The sequence below is a fragment of the Athene cunicularia genome (genome assembly GCF_003259725.1).
Source record: "Athene cunicularia isolate RWA chromosome 5 unlocalized genomic scaffold, athCun1 chr5_part1, whole genome shotgun sequence".
In the NCBI taxonomy this organism is placed as follows: domain Eukaryota; kingdom Metazoa; phylum Chordata; class Aves; order Strigiformes; family Strigidae; genus Athene; species Athene cunicularia.
The window spans coordinates 13,162,155-13,182,884 of record NW_020799101.1 but is presented as its reverse complement, the minus strand read 5'-3'; the positions used below and the strand labels follow the sequence as shown (position 1 = coordinate 13,182,884).

Genomic DNA, 20,730 nt, shown 5'->3' with positions numbered 1-20,730 from the left:
GTTAGGAGTGGCTGTTGAAACTGGAAGAAAGATCTGCATTTGAACCATGCCATGGCTACAAATCAAGGGGTCCAGAACACCCCTTCCTGGCAGTGAAGCAGAGATGTTTCTGATCTCTCCCTGCTTCTGTTGCCATGGAGATTTTCTTTCCAGTTAAATGATCAAAATTCTCTGTTCAGGGTCAGGCCAGAAGCTCATGGTGCTCCTCGTGAGGCGTGCAGATCTCCAGCTGGGGCTCCCAGTAATACAGTAACATCTGCTGCACGGACCTGGGAGGGGAGGTCTGTGACGAGGGCATCTGCTCTGTGGGCATAAATAACAACATTCCCATGGGTGAAACTCCCCAGGGCACTAAGGGTCAGACCAGATTTAGGGTTGCTGTTTCAAACATGCCTCGTGAGCCTGGGCAAAGTTTCAATGTCGTTTTACAGAGCTGCTGAGCAGATTTCCTCCCTGTAAGGAGGATCTGTGGCAGAGTGTTTGCTAAAGTGGTGACCCAAATGGGCTGAAATCTGTGCGAGCTGTACTAACCTACAGCTTGATCATTACTCACCGGTTCTCACAGTGCCATTGGGTAAATGTCCAGGTGACTTAAAGGATTGACTGAAGTTTATGGATCTCTGCATTATCCATGCTCCTGTTAGACACAGCATTTGCCACTAAGCCTCTGTATAGACATCTATTTGTGCAGCTCTAGGTATACCTGGGATTTTCACAGCTATTTAGCAGTCAGCACAACAGAGAGAAATCTCAGGGTACCCTGTATCCAGCTTTTCATGGCACTGGAGAAGGCAGAGATGATTTTACTAAACCAGTGGAAGCAAAGAGGTTTAAACGGCCTTTGCCTGCAAACAACTACTCGGCACAAACATAGTTACGTTTTGCTTGGAAGGCTGTGTGCTGTGGTGTGGGGAACAAGGATTTAGAAAAATAAGGTAGGGCCTGCTGTCTGGGACTAGAAGTGCCCCAGTACCTTCTCTGTCATGGTCTACAGTTTTTCTCTAGTAAAGCAAAATAGAACAGGCTAAACTTGCTTTGTGCCCAGACAACTCATGGTTTAAGTAGAGCTTGTGTAAAAGTGATGTAAACTTTTAGCAACTGCAACCTCCTAAAGCTTTGCATGGGCTCAAAAGCATCTGCATAAATTCCTGAAAGAAAAGGGGAAAAAATTATTACTTTGAAGCTTTTCTAGCTCAGACATCTCTGTAACCCAGCCTGTTCTGCAGTGTAGATCTATGTGGAGAGCTCAAGGGAGACTCTAAAGGTTCCCTTTCCATAACTCTGAGATCACAAATAAAACCAACAGTAATTGCTACTTGGATATCTGGCTTATGCTGGTGTCAATGCATCGCTGGGTTTGCTCCTCAGCTTCTGTTGACACTTTTTTCCTTGATATGGATGACTGTAAGGTTGGTTACCATTAATATAATTGCTATTGGATGGCAACACTTCCATGCCATAGATGGTAGAGGGTTTTTGAAAGAGCTTATCATAAACAGCTTCTCTGCTTGTAATTTCTTTTTGTCTTTGTCCATCAAATTTTCCTCCGTTTTATATTTAGGGGAAAGCAGCCCACAAACTTGGTTCTCTAACACATTCATTTTGCACTCAAATAATAGACTACCTCTCAGTAAATTCAAATTCAATCTAAACAAAATATCCACAGTAAGTATGAAGCTGGGCTTCAAAATTGTTTCTATTGAGAAGAGTATGTGAAGGTAGTCAAAATAAGCACAAACACGTGCACACATACACAAGCACACGCACATGCACATATACGCATAAAACCCAAATTGAAAATCCACTGTGCCAAAAGAAGTGTCAGCAAATGTGGGTGGCAAGGAGAAATGGACCAAGAAATATATGGAAGAAATTGTTAAAGGGATAGAAAAAGAACAGAGTAATCAAATCAATATTTGGGCAACACTAAAATAAAGGAGGAGTAGGGAAAATTAATCAGATTTGAAAATGATCAGATGAGCAAATGGTAACAACCCTGATTGCAGAAAAAACCATATCCAGATAGCCTGAACATTGTGAAGGATGAAACATTTTAACATTGCAAATCTAGCGTATTTGTAAATAAAGGGAAGAGTAGGTCAGCTTCACTACCCTGTGAAACTGCTATAAGAATAAACTCATACAAATCAATCTTATAATTTTTTGATGGCTTTTTTTGTTGTTTTATTATTAAGCGATACCTGTGTGTCTCCAGGTGCATACATATGCATGCATTAAATGCATGTTTCGATTCTTGACCAAATTAGGGCCTAATGAAAAATATTCTGACCATATTGAATATTAGGTGTCTGTGCTCTCACATGTTCCTCTCTAAGACTGCAGATCACCACTGAGGAGGAAGTCTACAAAAGCTTCTGTTTCTCTACTTCCATTCAGTTTCCAGCCCTCTTAAGGCCATGAAATATATCTAAAGTAAAACACAGGCTTCGTCTGACTTTGTCTAAAGAAAAGAATTTCACCCAGAGTGCAGCTTAGCTTTGAAGAGTTACGTTAAAATAGTAACTTCTTGTTCAAAAAACCTTTTCTCTCTCATCACAGGTTACTCTAACCTCCTTATGAAAACAAGAGTTCTTCCCCCATTTATTCCACAGCTGACACAGCTACTAGAATTCTGTTCCGAACACCCATTCAGTACATGAAATGTCTTGATTTCCATGAAACAATTATGTGTGGGGGCTCATCTCAGTGCTAAATATATGCTTGTATGGGTTTATTTCTCGTGTCTTAAGATAACTCTACTCTGTAGTAAAAGCTAGGATGGGGATCTTGCCAAGCTGTTACTCAGAGTAGGGTCTCAAGGACGAAACTCAACACGAACTCTGGAGCCCAGTTTTTGTTCCAAGACTGGTATTTGAAAAATTTTTAAATTTTAACTTAAAAAAGCCATTCTGATCACATCCAATGGGGACCACTGTGTTATATAAAATCCCCAATCTCTTCTCAGATACTTTTCAAAGCTCAACCTATGCTTTACAGTTAATATTTTCAAACCTACTCAGCCCTGCCCTGCTTTTGCTCCCACTAGGAAAAAAGAAAAAGGCCACCTCTAATGTTTGTAGAGAGGTTGAAAACTTCACCGTCGAGCCACATAAATGACCACCTTGCTTGGGTGAGAGAGAGGAGGCCGAGTGGCAACACAGGTAATTCTGGTTAAATTAAGACAATAAAAGCTTTCAGAAAGGACTAGAAAAAGATGGCCATTCAGCCTCTCAGAAAAATTCTGCACTTCACAGTAATGAAAGTTTAATAACAGAAATGTTCTCTAGTACTCAAGTGGGATCTTGTTACACAGGGCTTATTTATTAGGGGGGGTGGGGTTGAAATTCCCTGTGCAGTGAATAAAGCAAGAGACACATTATTGAAACTAATTCTGGTTTCTTGTTTTTCTCACACTGATTTTCCTCTGTGACATGTTGCTGACACACTTTTGGATGACAGTTTTGTTTCAGACATTATCCTTCTCCAGGTTGAGAAATCTAGTTGTTCAACTTGCCGTATTTCTTGCTATTCTCAATAGAAACATTTTTAAAGCTCACCTCGTAAAATATTTTGGGCTTCCAATATGATATGTCTTCAGGGGAGTAATCACCTGCCTGAAACATAATTTGTAATATAAGTTTTCTTCATAACACAGTACAATGTTCCATTAGAATATTGGTAAGTCAGTTCTACTAATCTGCTATTTGGGTATGAGCGCTAGACTTTGCCGTGAGCAAAGAAAGACTGCCTGGTCTGAGTTTTGAAGGGTGTTTAACTCATCAGTACCCAATGAAGTTGATAAAAGGCTTCCTACTGACTAGGAACCCCCTTTGTTTTAATGGAAGTGGGATGGTCAGCCCCTCTGCTGTGTCTGAAATAATGCTTTGAGAGAAAAGAGTACCACTGTCCCCTGTCCTGTAAAGTAGTGGAGCAAAACTACATCAAGACTGAAGTTATTTTCAATAGCTCTGCTCTAAGTGGAGTGATACGAAAAATATTGTTGGCAAGAAAACAATATGGAGAACCTCCAGACTGCTCTTGATACATGTGTGTAGATTTCAAGATCATGATGACACCTGCTTATTATAACCTTGTTTTAAGAAGCTTCCCCACTTAAGCAAGCATTTAAATTATAAGACTACATTAGGATGCTTCCTAATTTGAGGTCTTACAGTCTCATTCTGTTTAAAATTTGCATAAAATTATTCGGTTGACTCAGTTTGTTGGTGATTTCTGGCTTTGTTTTGGTTTGTTTTTTGCCTTCTGCTAAGAATGAAAAATATTTCTTTGGGTATAGCCCTGGAATGATTTGTTCTGAATTTCGTTTTGACTCATCCAATGAACTAAATCAAAGAGTTCAATTATCTACATCAGTTTAGGAAAGTCCTCACAAGAAATGCAAATACATTTCTGCATAAAGGGATAATCGTAGGTTCAGAAGTTTTGCAAACAAATGAAAAAATGGATATTAAGAATCACTGATAAATTTAAAGTTAGATTACAGACAATTTTAATTAGTGCCATGAATGTCAGGAATGCATGCTTATTATAATTTGTCATTAACATTAACTAGGTCCCTGATTTGCAATAGCACTGTACCACAGCTTCAACAATTTTTAATAATAGGTTTTCAGTATCATTCCATTCTACTTGAGACTAAAAAGTGAATGATTTGCTATAGCATAATGTGAAATGTTGCAATATTATTTGAATTGAACATAGTCTCAGCTTTGAGGGATGGAAGGCAAAATTCTTTTCTCTTGTATCAGTACAGTGGAGAGTAACAACAGAAAATATGCAGCCAAACCCATTAAAAAACATTTATCTGTATATACAAGTAGATAGTATAAGTATATATACGTAGTGTGTTTATAACCTTTGTATGTGTAACACAATGTGGCACTGACCCACATATATGTTTACACATAAACATTGTCATATATACACCCATATAGGTATATTTGTATTTGTGTATTTACTTTCGATACAGAGACATCTAACAGATCACACGTAAATAACTTCATGCGGTATGTAATATATATTCAGATAAGCGCAATATATATATATTCAATATCAAACCAGTGTGTAATCAATAAATAATAAATTACGTATGTTTGAGGCCATATGCTTATATTTTTACTTACATGTCTTTATTTTTATTTCAGAAAGTTAGTTACTAACCTTCTCAGTTTTTCAGTTACTTTTTCAAGTTCCTCCTGAGCACGTCTCAATTCTATTTCAAGATACTGACGTGTAGAATCAAATTCCGTTTCAAGCATTTCCAGCTTATGGGTAGTGTACGATAGACGCTTTCGTAATTCCCCCTTCTGTTCTTGCAAAGTACTAGAAAAACAAAGACCACAGCTGTAGAATTTAGCTGCTCCCAAAAAGCTTTTCATGATCCACTCTTTGACCAATTCCCTAGAGTAGAGGTTGGAATTAAGCCAGAAAAGTGTGTTTAATAATTTGTTTACTGCACTTTGAAAATCTTCTGATTTAGACAGTTGACTATCTTCCCATCTGTTCTTTCTAGCGCATTTGTTGTTAATATCTCATTAGCTATAATGGAATATTTTGTGAAAGAATCCTCATTAAAATACAAAATACAGTCTAGAGTTTGGTTTCACACAGGATTTTTTATTTTCAGTTATCTTCATGTACTATGACTGAAGTAGCAGATATCTATAGAGCAGCAACGCTAAATAAACTGTGCAAAAAATATTTCCTTGCAATAATCCAAGTTATAATATATTTTGTGAAGAAAGAAAATTTTGTCTTATTTAATTCAATTTCCACCTCAATCCCTGGCCACAGAGCTGCTAGAGTTGTTATCATTCAGCATTTCATCTGGAGAATGGTAATCAATTAATATTATAGTAATATTAAAATTATCTGTATTTGCAGCGATGAACCTGGGCATCCTTTCCTTGCTTTACTGGAGTTCGACTGTGACTTCAGGTGATCCAGTCTGCACTTGCCTCAATTCTTCTTTGCACAATGGAGATCTTTTATCCTTCCCTATTTAGTGTGTAAGCTCCTCAGCCTTCTAGAATGTTTGCCAGTTACACAGCAGGATGAGGTTCCAGTCAGAGCTGGTATCTCTAGAGGTGATTGTAACTTGGTTCAGATACTGTAACCTCAGTACTGAGCTATCTCTTGGTTTCAGGTAGGACCTCTGAGGCACTACAGAACTGGAGTCTGACATAACCTAAAGACAAAAGTGTTACTATGTGATGCATTGTGAATTGCCTTGCTTGGTTTTGATCATATGATGAAAATAATTCTTCATAAAATAATGGAAAATCTTGATTCCCTTTGATGTCAAGTGAGTACCGCCATCAGCTTCATGAGAATAATGTTTTGGGTCTTTAATTAGACAAGAGAGTTGAGAACACATGACATTCTTCGAGAAACACTTATCTGAGTTGTCTTCAGTGTGACTGTCTTCTCTACAAGCTACAATAGGAGCTTCAGTAAGTTAATGCAAAATCTTTACAATTGCTGCTTATTTGATCCATGCAGCTTAGAGCTAGGAAACAGTCTAATGTTTTGCCAACACAGCGCTCTATTTCAATTACACATATTGCGTGGTTACAGTTATACTTAGATTACCACATAGTTATTCTCTTAAAATAATATATTCTAATTCAGACATTTAATGCAGCTCCAGTTAATGCAATCATTTAGTTTTTATATTTCACTTGGTGCATAAACCCCTCAAATAGTCTAGGGAAATGAGAATCTGAACCCATGCTGCTCATTGCTGCATGTCCTCATTCATGATATTACCACATCATGCCACCTTTCACTTGCTCTGCTTCTGGCCTGTTGCTACTCATCCACTCATCTTTGGAAAGAAGAGTGGTCAGTTTTCCCTCCTGTAGCCTGGCAACTTGGATTTTCTTCTCTGAAGTGGGAGTTAAAGTGTCAAAACTGTTTAGAGTGAAAAGAGATTTGATCTCAAGTCTTCTGCTGCTCTAAAAATCTAACCACTAGGATTTCTACAAAAAGTAGACAGTAGGTCCTCCAGCTATGGTTTTGGATACAAAGCCCAGCCTGCTGCTCTATCCTGGGCAAGTCCAGTTAAGGCAAGTTAATAAGCCAGATCAGGGGAGGTTATAACATCCTACCACACTGAGGAGTTTTGGCCACAGGCAGAGTTTGACCTCTGGGAGGAAGAGGGGCTGTAGGGTACAAATACAATGGCAATGTCAGGGATGTTTAAGTCAGTAATAGCTGGAGACTGCTTAAAAAAAGAGGAAAAAGAGGAAAGTTAATGGCCTCCAATAACTTGGTCTTCTGTTTCCTCATGGAAGTACCTTCTCGCTTTGGGTCTCAGTTTTGTGAAGATTAGGTAGGAGCAAAGCACCTGACTCCTCAAATGAAGTTGCTTTGCATATACCTGTGTGACTAGGCCTGATTATGTGGGGAAATTTGGGGTTCAAAATGTGAGTTCTGGATAAATCTTGATCCTCAGGTGGAAGGCAGTGCTGGTCCGAGATGCCAAATGATGCTTTGGGATCCAGGTCTGGATGGTTTCACAGGTTTTGTCAGCCTGAAGCTTGTTCTAAGGCCCTAGTTCAGCAAAATTTTGAAGGATAAACTTAACTTCAAGTTCAATCTTTTTTCTCTTTGAAGTTCACTTTGAAATATTTGTATTCTTGGATTATGTGCTTTCAGAATAGGATTATTCATTTGATTCAAATCAAGGCTATTCTAATGACCTTTACAGAAGCAGCCTATATACATATACTCTTCCACATAATGCTTTGGGTAGTAAAGCATAGCTGTAACCTTGTACAAAATAATAAAAATCCCCCAGTGGTTTAAGGCATAGGTTAGGCAACTTCAAAGATGAAAGTTATTCTCATTCAGCTAACCATAGTTCTGAAAAAATTCTATTCATTTCCACCCAAGCTGTAAAGATGGGTTGGCATCCTGAAAACCCCCAAACCTAGCAGAACTCATGCTTAGTATGCACTTTGATTCATGCGATACACACAAAAGAGCTGGCTGGTTTTAAGAGGACTTATTATTTTTAGACAGGAACAATAGCACTGAGGGATATGGTGTAGTTGGGAACTGTCAATGTTAGGTTAATGGTTGGACTGGATGGTCTTCAAGGTCTTTTCCAACCTAGACGATTCTGTAATAACATCTGGTTTATGATGGGATTATTTGAGATGTAGTAGTAGATACATAACAGTGAATCATGATTAAAATACAAGTTATTAGAAAGGTAAAAATTTTAGAAACAAAGAAATCATGTTCTGACAAGAATATGCTGAATGGAAGGAAATTTACAACCACTTGAATGGGGAAAGAAAAAAAGAAAAAAAGACCCCAACTGGGAAAGCATTTAACTATTATCTACTTTAATATATTTATTAAGCCAAGCAAGTTCTGAAGAGATAGCGGATTTTAAGCAGTGACACAATGAAACTTATGATTGGCAAAAATAGAGAAAGTTTCCCAAACATGGGACTGAAACCGTTGAATGGGTACTAATAGCTGTAACACTGAGAGCAGATTTCCCAGTATTTCCAAGATGGTTTCAATTTCTGCAAGACTTGAGCCATATCTACATACATTTCTGGTTTAAAGTAAAGCCTTAAACTTGTTTTCTCTAGCTTGCGGTTACATATGAACTAACACCAATGAAGCAAAGGAAAGGCAAGTAAGAGACACAGTAGAAAGAACGACATAAAATGTGTCAAGTTTACTATCTCTAATAGCAGGATCAGAGGCTCGATTTTTGTTTTATACAAATCTAGGTATTTCATCAGCTTTTTAGTTTTTTGCATTTCTTATGAAACAGATATTCCTCTGAAAACCTTCCCCCTACTGCTAGTTTCCAGTGCTATCACATAATACCATGTCTGAACTCTCTTTCCTTATGTTGTGTTGCATACTTTCTTGTTCTAGAAATCTGGGCTTTCTATAAGCAGTGCTTAATTTTGTTGTAACCCTGTAAATTTGATAGTAGTAATTTAGACAGGTTTGAAAAGAGGAAGAAAAAAAAAGTCAAAATGTGGAGACATGAAGTCAAGCATGTATCATTTTCCTTTTTCTCCAAAACAACCAAGTCCACAAACTAGCGGCATTTTGTTTCTGCTTGTCACACACCACTTCATTACAAAAGTTCACATTGGTTTATCAATGTATTTTATTTCATGATTTATCTTCTATAGCTAGTTGGCTCTCATAATTCTTTATTGTGTATACAATAAAGAATATATATATCCTGCAGATATATATATATATATTGTTTAGATAAAAACTAAGGAAAATAATTCAACAGAAAAAAATAGAGCCAAGAGAAAGAAAAAAAAAAAAAAAAAAAAAAAAAAAAAAAAGTCTTGCAAAATCTGGTAGTATTATGTTTTAGAAAACACCAATCCCGTACTTCATGGATTTCCTGAACCTCTGACAGCTGGGAGGAATTACAGGATGGGATCAAAAATCCTGAGTAGGACCTTTTGCATAAGTGGTTCTCTATTTTTCTAATGATCTCCAAAGTCCCACTCCTGTGACAACCAGTGGTTTGAAAGTCATTGCCCATTCTACTTCATTAAAGTATTTCTCTAAAAACCAGGACAGTAAATAAAATACTAAATATTTAGACTGATGAAAGAAATCCTCTCAAGGGAAGCTACTTTAATGGTTGTTAAAAACAGGTCTTCAGACTCTCTGAAGTATTATATTCACCAATTAGCCCTGTTTATACTCATTGAAAATATTAAACAGATATGAAAACATACATTGGCACACAAATTTGTGCCCACAAACATTGTAATGCTGCTAGTAATTGTCAGGTTTGAATTTTGGAATTGCTCCTTGCTGGGGAATTTGGAGCCCTCTTCCCTCAGGCAGTGTTTCTACAGACACACCAAGCCTCACTGTTGAATCCCGTTGCTGGAGTTGATCTTCAGTAACGATTCAGAGGCCATTCAGGGGAGATACTACCAGGTGGGAGTTAGCACTACTCAGGCTCTACATTTAGTGAAAAGATGTCTATTTTACAGGACAAAGATGAGAAGGCTGTGCAGGAAAGTTCAAGTACCACCAAATACTCCTGGTACTTTCCTGGTGTTAAAATTTTGCCATCCTAGCTTGCACAAGAGTTGAAGGAAACAGATGTTTGCATTCCTGGTGTCACCTCTCCCTATACAATAAACCTCTGCATACAAAGGGTGGTGAGTGGTCAAAATGGACATTTTTTCCCTACATGTTCCCACCAGCTTGTGTGTTAAGCTGAGCATTTGTTGGGATTCTAGAGGGCTTTCTGTGAGAGAATGGACATGTGAGAAATCCTGTGTGAGAACAAGAGTGATAAGAGCCTCAGCCGAGCAAGAATGTGATAAGGATGTGACCCTGAATGAGTGGGGAGAAACTCGATGAGACAAAAAACCCCTGGAAGGGGTTGGGACGGAAGAGGAAGTGACACAGGTCAGGAAGCCTGGCAAGGCTGATGGGGCACTTTTTATCCAATTATAAGAAGGTTTAAAGCGTGGGCTAAGTTAACTGTCCAACCCTGAGGACTTGTACTGCATGTTACGTGTGCAGGAGAACATTATAAAAGGGCTTTCTTAGTTGTAATAAAGGGGCATTGCTTGATCACATCGGTCGTGTGCGTGCTCAGCTCTCTTGTAGGCGTTGGTTCCACTCTGCACATCTTCAGCCCCAGGGAAGGGTGCGCAGAGCACACTCGATGAGCACAATGGAGATGGACAACATGTGTCTATCTCAGCCTGCAGCCATTGGACAGGGTTCATCTGTAGCGCTGTCTGGAGAAGCTCCTGGTGAACATATTTTCACCGGAGCATTTTGAGCAAAGCTGAGATGCCATGTGGTGACAGCCTATTCTGAGGAAGGTGTGCTGGAAAACAAGCAGGTTTTCATTGTACCTGTCTGATCTTCTGCCAGCTCATCTGCCTGGCAGGTGGCCTGATGACAGTGGAGTGCTGGCATGCAAAGTTGGAGCTGTTCAGCTGTCTGGAGGCTGGAGGATTTCTAGAAGTTGTTACCCTCAGACAGCCCACAAAAAGGGTGCTTCTTGAGCTGTTACCCCCCAAGAGTTGATGTCTATGGGGCTGCCCCATCAGTGGAGCATCCTGGAAACCCCACATCTCCACCTTGTTGGTCAAACTGTTTTGGCAGCACTTTCATGTCTGCCTGCCACCCCAAGGATTTGCTTTGTAGATGATTCAGGAATGTTGTTCAAAACCAGAGCAAAACCATTTTTTTTAACTATTGAAATTCTCCTTAAATGGACTGATTACATTCCTTCCCAGAGCTCTAGGAGTGAGTAAAACAAAATATTATTAATGGTGTTAGGAGGAAAATTAAGAGTGAAAGGAATGCAAAACAAGGGCAAGATACATGCCCATGTAGAAAGTACTAAAAAAAACATATTGAAAGTTCTAATTTATGGGTAGTGAAACAGAAGTTTTGATGCAGCTGTGAAATCCTAAATCAAAGTAATTGTGTTTTGTGTGTAAACATCCTGCCTTGGGGGAAGGAATGTGTAAGTAGGAACTAACCTGGACTGGGGTTTGGAGCTCTGAGTCTTGTACCTGGCTTTGCGAGATGTGCCTGGCGTTATACTGGGCGAATGAGTTAAGGCAAGACTGACTGGACAAGAGGCAAATCTCAATACTGATGGTCAGCTCTGGCTCACATTCTTAGTTGGTCGTAACAAGCAGGCACTATCAGGATGAAATTAATCTGACCTATTTTAGAAGCCTACTTTCAGATGAGGTGACGCAAATCTGGAAGTACCCTTTTCCGTTAATTACAACGGGAATCTAGTCAAGTAGCTCAGACGTAGACAACCACATCTTATCAGATAACTCCCCCTCTTCCTGACTCAGTACAGTATGTATGAGATGAGGTAAAAGTATGCTCTTTCTCGCTTGCTTAGATTGTGTGGAGGCCTGCAAAAAAAACCCCACTAAATGCTTTTAAGGTGTTTATCAGACCTGTTTCGTGTCTGCGATGTGTGTCACATTCTAAAAAAAAAAGGCTTCATAGGATCAGGAATTTGGGAGCGCTGAGGGAAATTGAAACAATATATTCTGGAACAGAATTTCACAAAACATCTTTTCTTCTTACACCCTGCGGGTTTTTATCTAGGGAAAAGTCAAAACCAGTCAGCCCTACACAGACACTTGCTGTGAAGGAGTCTAAAGAGAGGACAGGGTTTCTGGGAAGGGCCAAGGGACCACCTGTGAGCCCAGCCATGCCATGCTGACTTACACCACTGGTGACAGCCAGGACCAGTGACGGGTGAGCAGCCAGAGAGCCTGGTTTGTGCACTTTTTTTTTTTTTTCTGGAATTGCTTTCCCCACAGTGTGAGGCTGCTGCTCAGGGTGCATGCTGCCCAGGGTGGACATGCTGCAAGAAAGGCACCCAAACCTTGCCTTAGCAGGAATAACTTTGAGACAATAGTTGTGTCATTGAACCTGACCTCTCGACAATGTTTTTCAGATTTGTAGTTGTTGGGAAATGAAGTCCAAGCATTTTACAAGTGTTTTCTAGATTAATGAAAGATCTTTAATGAAGCAGCAATTGGATTTCTATATTAATCAAGTTTTGATTATGTGTTACATGCTCAGGGTCACTGTTTCAAAATGGTAATGTTAAAGCTATCTTCCCTGTCTACAGTTCTTGTGGCTAACCTTGTGCTTGCTTCATGTGATTAGAAGGGGGATGGGATCAAATTACAAAGTGTAGATCCAGATTCTGAGAAACCAACTACAGATTGAAATTAGTTTTACTGGGGAAGTAGATTAAACTGCTGCAGCTCAGTACACAAATCCCAACGCTCTTGTGTTCTTTCATTTGTACCCAAACAAATGCATTCACAAATGTGTATCCAAGTTCTACAACAGGCATTTTACCATCAGTTCAACCTCACATAGACTTTCTTCAGCTTACCTATTTTTTTGCAAATTTTCACCAAGGTCTGTCAGGTGTTTTTTTTCACTACAGCATATCCACCACATTTCTTCATTACTTTCAAAGAAGTTTGTTAAATATTTGAAACTTCAGAGTATGAACAGTTTGCCTGTCAAATTGCATGGAGATTTTTTCTTCCTGTAGATATATATACACACACACATATATAGATAGATTTATTTTGGAGGGTTGGTTTTGTTGTTTTTTTTTTTTCCCAACAATTAAACTGTTTGAATCTTTTTTCCAGTACTCATTTTCAAAATAAACAACCTGAAGCTGGGTTTAGACTGTGAGAATGAAGGCCTGTACATATGTTTTAGAATAAATGTGTGGGTGATCCAAATGTGGAGCTCAGATAGTTTCCAGATGACTGATGGGCACATAAAACAAGTAACAGAGCCCTTTCCTTAGGTTCCAGGCATTCTGGCAGAATTTAAACTAGAGAAGAGGGATGGTTTATCAAAGGCATTAAAGAGAGTCGTCTGGAAGGGAGATGGGGGGGAAAAAAGAGATGTTTACTAGCTGAAGTCCGAAGTGCTGTGGGACATATCCTTAGCATGAGCACCTATTTACAGCACCTGGAGAGCTGGTACAGTCACCTTAAAACAGAAGTATTGCTAGATTTTGGAAGGTAGCTTTTCTTCATTTAGGATGTGAGTACGTGACTCGTGTAATTTGCACAATGAAAAATTCAGACCAGGCAAGAGATACTATATGGTAAATGCATCTAAACTGTGCTGGGCTTATTTGTGAGAGGTCGAAAAGAAATACCTCTCTTAAAAATAAAACTGAACGATGTTTTGGTTATATTGACTAGACAGTCTTTCATTGCAGAATGGGTGACTTCTCTAACAAGTATCCAAAGCCCACAGACACATCTATCCAACAAGAGCATTCAATGTTAACCGTAATATGAGGCAATTAAGATATGAAAATTCAGTTACATGTTGACATGTGAAAACCCCTTAGAGGATCAGCTGTCAGCACTGAGTTGTCTTAAGTGAATGCCATTATTGTTAGCGGACCGTGGTAAGATTTTTGAAATATGCTCATAATGAAGACATACAACTTGTCCTTTATTTAAAGGTACTATCCATAACCTAAGGCTCTGAATGGATTGAACAGAAATACCAGGAATAAAATTACAGCTTTCAGAAATAGACACTAAATGTGTTTTGATTATTTTAAATGAAGTTTCTTCAGCAGGCAATTGTGATTTCCCCAGTGTGCTGAAAACTGCAAAGGGCAAATGAAAATGAACAGTGAGAATCCAGACTGGCATCTAGGAAGCACATTACTGTGCAGAGCATTAAGAAATCAAGGCTAAAGAGCAGATCATGGAGAGAGAAAGACGGACTTGCACCATCCACCACGAGCAGTTTTGCTGGCTAGACAAGCAGTGTGCTTGGTGCAGGGCTGCATGGAAGGGAGAGCTGAGCCAGCTCTCTGAGGACTGATTTAATACTTCTGCTTAACTTGATTTGGATCTGGAGTCTTCAAAATATGTTTCTGTTTCCTATTAACAAGATGACCACTTTTGAGACACTTTTGAGGTTAAATACCTGATTGTAGTCAGTCTGGCTGCATGCAAGAAGTGAATGCAGTGCACAGGGAAAAAGAAGGAGCCTTGTACCTAAATTCAAAGGTGACTAAAGCAGAGTTAAACAGTGGAAGCAGCATAAGCTGTTATGATCTCTGCTTTCTTCCCAGCTGCCTCCTAGTGTCTCGTTAGGCTCTTCCTAAAGTCTGTGGAGACCGACTGATTTCAGCTCCAGCAGTAGACTCTTAACCACTGGGTTCAGTAAGTAATCCTACAGAAGTCTGAATAAAGACTGTCCCTGTTCAAATTGTTTCTCAGCGTTGCTAGAAAATGAAAGGATGAACAGCTGGAAAATAAGGTTGCAAGAGAAGAAAAAAAGCATTCAATTCAAGGAGGGATACATGTTTTCTGACTCATCCTCTAGAGGTAGGAAGTGTATGTTTATTTTCTCATGATAATGCAGGACTCTGCTCATGTTCATGCCCTACTCTAAATTGTCTGCATTTTCCAAATGTTGCCCAGTACTCTGGACCACACCTTAAATGAGTCAGCTGGTGAAACTGGGTGAGAAGAGAGTTCAATTCTGTCATGGTGAACTTCAGCCAGCATTTGTCCAAGAGAGCAGAGACATAATGACCCTGACCATTCCTAGGGATGAAGGGATCTTCACATTGCTTGCTGTCCAGACTCTGCTCTTGACATAACTCTGGAATAAGATTCACCTCTGTAAAAGATGATGTTTTCTGGCTTTCCAGAGGCCAGTACGTTTGCATAAAACATTTGGCTAGAAGAAAGGACTTACAATGTAAAGTGGCAGGGCACAAAAGATAAGAAAGCAGCAGAAAAGGCTGACTGCAACAAATACTTCTTGCTGTAACAAAGGCTATTTGGGGGGGCTGCCTCACACAGAAAGTGATTTGAAGTTGTTGAACAGACGTTGCCTGATTTTTAATGTCTGGCAGAGTCCTAGCAGTCTGCACTGCGTCTCACTAGGGAATGCAGACTACTAAGCAGTGATGAGAAAGGAGAAAAAAAAAAAACAACAGTGAGGGATTGAGAAATCGAGGTAGCAAAATTAGAGGTAGACTTCAATTTATGATTTGGAAGCCAAAGAGAGCTCTCCAGGCGATTGAGCAAGCTGCCTTTGGTTGCAGCAGCTCTCCTTACAGCTTTGAGTGGCCAGCTTCTAGATTGCTTTGGTTTGTAGTCACGGATAAGCACTCCCCCTGGAAATTACTGAAAGCAGCCTGCCACATCAGCTCACAAGCTTCTAAAGTTATATTTTAATTGTGTTATTAAACCTTTTTCACTTTGCTTTTGTCTGTTTCCTGATTCATCTGGATCAAGCTGTGCTGGAACAGGAATGTGGTTCCTCCTGATTTGTGCTGTTTATTTGTGATAAGATATATCATGAGAATGGGTGAAGCCCAGTGCCCAGAAGTGAGATGAAAATTATCTTACTCCTTCTATTAAAGGACTGAGGTTGGAGGTGTGGTAAGGGAGTACTACAGAAATGTGCTTTAGTAGTAGGGAAAGAATTTTGTTCCTGTTTCATTCCGTATAAAGCATCCAGACATAGATTGAGGTTATTATCTCTCTTCTCACCTTAGCTATTTCCTTCCTTTCCCAATCTTTTTTTCCTCTGTTTCGAAATTCATCTTTGCCTGGCTCAAGGGACTCTTTTTGGTGGGCTGGCTTAGCACTTCCCATCAGGAAGTTTATGTTAAGCAGCTGAAAAAATTAAATATACTTTTTTGGCTCCGGGACCAGTCAGACAGAATTACTACTGGGACTGGGACTGGGGGGAGGAGGAACTGCAGATGGTACTGCTTTTTTCCCTTATAAGCATTGTATATTACTTTCTTTGCATAAATTACTGAATTTTCTCTTTAATTATATCTGGTCACAGTTGCATTTTGATCTTCTTTTGTAACAGAAGTCCTACAAGACAGAAGCTCCTTTTGTATCTCTAACCTGAATCCATAGGTGCTTGCCTTTAAAAAAATGTTAATACATGCCAGATATTATTACTAAGAGTCTACCAGATGATGCTGTTGTTTAGAGTGAGACACAGCACTGACCCCTCAGACATTTTCAGCAGCCATTGGTGCAGTCAGTTCTACTGCAGTCTCTGTACTTTATCATTTAGTTCCCCCATCACACAGAGCTGTATGACATTACCAGAGCACCACGACAGAACTCTAGGGACTTTTTGGAAGGCTTCCTGGAAGTAGAATAGATCACTGGTTTGTTAACACAAGCAAACAATTAAATTAAATTAATTACTAATTTGATTTAATGAATTGATTAAATAATACTTCTTAGCCTGGGCACACCAAAATTCTCAGCTGTGCACATGTAATTCAGATTCTGAGGGAAACTATTACTACACACAGACTGATCTATAAGGTGTTGAACAGGAACAATGAAAGCTACTGGCTGTATCTGAATGAACTTATTTTGCCTGAATATTTCAAGATAGTTTTAGTTTTCTTACAATAACAAATGATCCCAAGTCTTTGATCAAATTGATATCACAGCAAAAGAAAAAAAGGAAAAAAAGACAAAGGAATTGCCATCTGTCGCCTTTGGCTAATCATTCTGAGCCCTACCTTGTTTTATATACTGCAGCACACTATTTTAGGACTTGTTAACTGAGAAGTCTTCTGCTCTGCAAGAGTATAAATGAGTTCACCTCTAGCAAGTTCCCCACTGTTCAGCATGTTGTGCCATCATTTCATACACCCTTCCTCCCAACCTAATGTCATGATTTATTACTTCAGTCGAGTCTATTTTATCCTGCTCCCTCAGCTGAACTGGCTTTTCCGTGAAAGACTCTGTTTTGTCACCTTTTTTGTGTATGTATGGGGAAGGAGAGGGAACAGGACTGCATTCCTCCAAACTCCTGTTAGCAGTCCAGCACCTTGACATTAGCTCTTCTGTAGTTTTTAGAGTGAGCCAGTAAATGAAGGAGCTCTCCACAAGTCTGGAGGGACCAAATCAGGCAGTTGGGATTCATCTGAAAAGATGCTTGCACTATTCATGTGAAAAGCTTCTTCAGAGGGGACCCAGGAGCCCTCTGCTTCCACCTACCCTGCGGACATAGCACCTCAAAGAACCACACAGAGTGAGGAAGCAGCATCATTACTACAGGCCCTCCCAAAAATTCCTCTTGTGCCTGAGATGTGTGTTACCTAAACAGAGGCTGCTTTTATTTTTTTGCCTTATAGCCAAACTACTTCAGCATTCTAGGTGCACTGAGACTTGGGGTTTTTTTAACTGTCTTGCTGAAATTTTTGTTGCTTTCTCATTAGTTTTTCAAAGGTTAAGGTGCACCAGGCTGGATAAAATAGAATCTATACTCATTTTGTAAGTGCTGACAGTTGTCATACTCACTACCTTTCATTTCCTCAAACAAATGTGTTGGTTTTGGTTTTGGGTTTTTTTAGTTCCTTCAGAAAGCTCGTGTTTTCAATATAATTGGAAAACAAGTTTACAGATAAATTTTCGAAGTCTAGATATGTTGAAACAGTGTGATTAAGATTTCAGTTAGGGAACAGGAAAGAAAAAAGCAAGCTTTCAGGAAATACTAAAAGGTCTCTAAAAGTTTAGATTTCTGGGAGCTTTTTAAAAAACAGAAGAAAATTAAAATTATCAATCAATTATCTTTCAATGCTGTTTATTTTTTTATGAAATGGTTAAATGGCCTGAGCTAAAATCCTGGATTTGTGCATTTTAAGCTTTGGTATACTTGGAGACAAACTGTGGTATTGTCATCCATAAGACTAAGCTTATTGTCTTTTGAAACTAAGAATCACAAGTGGACAGTGATGGTAGGAAAGAAGATGTTTTTCTTTAGAGAGCCCTACAGAAAGGCTACTAAATGTCATCCCAGGACTCTGAACTTCCTCACGGGCATCCATTTAAAAAGAGCACAGCATGCTGGCTGTGTGAATTTGTTCCAATTTTAAGACTTTCAAATATTCAATCAAATTGGGATCACGGAATTGAGGTCAAACATTCTAAAGAACAGTTTTATATGCCCTGATTCGTTTCACTGGACATCTCCTGGTTTTAACAAGGAAAGCAGCAGAGCAAAGATATTTTTGCATCAAGCTCATCTAAGCCCAGATAAGAGTAGAGTGCGTGTGCAGAGCCCCAGGGGACTGAAAAACAGGAATTTAAACCACTCTTCCAAGATTGTTGCTTTTTTTCACTCCACAGAGTGTAGAACATCCAAAAAATACCAAAAGAATCTCACTTATGTCTTTCCTGCACTAGCAGCACTCCTTAGACAAAAATTCACAGACATTCAAAGAAAATCGATTGCAAGAAGACAATCTAAAGCTTAGCCTGTCTTTATTTTTTATCTAATTAACTTCTTACTTTGAAATATATTTCAATATTTCATGTAATTGAAAACAATAGTATCAGTGAATGACATTTGTTCTACATACCTGCCACTTGAAATAAAGTCAAGCAATAAAGAACAAAGAGAGAATTCATGAGAAAAGTAGAAGAAAATCTAAGCAAAATATGGAAAAATGAGTCATTACATAAACTTATACTATGTGCTGCATAGGAATGTAAACTAGAATCAGTCATAACTCCTCCATCCTTTCAACTTCTCTGTACCTATGGCATTGAAAAAATCTTTACTTTGGGAGACCGATGATTAATGCAAACCTGATAAAGGAGAGAATATATACATACCAGCAATTATGAAGGGTGGGTGAAGGGCCCAGATAGCTGTGACATCAACAATGAAATGCAATGCAATTGTATTATAAGAACTAATCCATCAGAAAAAAAATATTAACTGGTAGTAGGCAGCTGTGGATTTTGCAGCTTCCTAAAAAACTTTCAGGTTTTATACACGTTAATAACCATTATTACAGGCTTGGCTGAGGCAAGCATCTAGAGTACTATAATAAACAGGTCTGCTGTTATTTCCCTAATTCAGAAAACATAGTGCAATTGAACGATGAGAGACTACAGACTGACGTGAAGAAATGATACATTTTTACGGACATCAGAAAGTTAGAAAGAAAGCATAACTTCACAAAACATCACTTATTAGTTACCTGTCCCAGAGAGTAGGTGAAGATTTTGCGAGCCTGCCCTGGAGAATTCTAGGTTGCCATAGGCAGGTTGGCACCCAGGAATTTCGTACCCTGCAGCATGAATAGAGGATAAACCATGGCTAGGTATGGCTCATAAGACATACGAGTGATAACCTAGCTAGATTTGCTGCATATTAGTAGGCTATGGCATAATTTGGTACTAATTATTCAGTATATCTTACTTTAAAGCAGTATTAAAACTACATAAAAAGGTGGTGTTACAGCACAGACATTTTCTTGTATGAATATTGTAGGTCAGAATTAAGCATTTATGATTGACCTTATGGTGGCTGTAAATGGGTGCTACTCCTTCTATTTTACTGGAGAAGCATTTGGTCTTAAGATTTGTGAATCAAGTCCTTATATTTTTTTGCATTGTAAAAACATCAGATTGAACCAATTTATGCTTCGCTGAAAGAGGTCTGCAAAATTCCTTCTGAGCACCATAGTGAGACCATGTTTAACAGTGTTAATTAAATCTGGGCTGAGGTTCAGTTCCACATACCAGGTTCCATGCACATCTACCAGCCGCAGAACAATAGCTGCAAAATATTTGCTGGAAATGAAAAACACAAAGAAGAGCAATCTGAACTAGCAATATAAGCTATGAATAACACACAGCAAAAACAGATTCAGAGCCCAGGAGAAGGCCAATGAGGCAGGCAAATTAGCAATGAGAGCTGTTGTCCAACATTAGCATCAAGCAATGCTGGTAAGATTCAAAACACTCTGTTCAGTCCTTAGTCAAGCATATTCTCACTCAAGTCAAAAGTGTTTTTTCCTGAGTAAAATCTGAGTAAGGACTACTGCATTTGGCCACGCAGAATTCCTCATACAGTACTGCTGTGTTCCTCTACAATATCAGAAATGCAACCTAACATGCCTTGAAGCATAAACACAGTGAAGGATCATTTTTTTCCTCACTCAAGGATATTCATATTTATGAAGCAGAATTTTTGCATAAGCTTTCCCTGTGGTCAGTGATCACTACACATGCAGAAAATCCTACCTTCCAGGATTTGTCATCAATTAACAGTGAGTACTGCAAAGTAGGGACCTGCTGGACCGTGGACACATTCCAGGAGCAGTAACTGTGCTCCAGAGAG

The 20,730-nt window shown here is 39.0% G+C and overlaps 1 protein-coding gene across 6 annotated transcripts in view; it reads right to left on the bottom strand.

Annotated features, from left to right (window-relative positions):
* The window catches only part of BEGAIN (brain enriched guanylate kinase associated), a 161,929-nt gene that overhangs the window by 55,618 nt on the left and 85,581 nt on the right, over positions 1–20,730 (bottom strand). For 3 of the 6 annotated variants that reach the window (XM_026849493.1, XM_026849491.1, XM_026849495.1), the window contains 2 exons: positions 19,586–19,675; positions 5,182–5,343 (listed from right to left, as the gene is read on the bottom strand). In XM_026849493.1, the coding sequence (XP_026705294.1) occupies positions 5,182–5,343; positions 19,586–19,675 (252 nt within the window). The remainder of the gene's footprint in view (positions 1–5,181; positions 5,344–19,585; positions 19,676–20,730) is intronic. The other 3 variants (XM_026849494.1, XM_026849492.1, XM_026849496.1) reach the window with 1 other exon arrangement.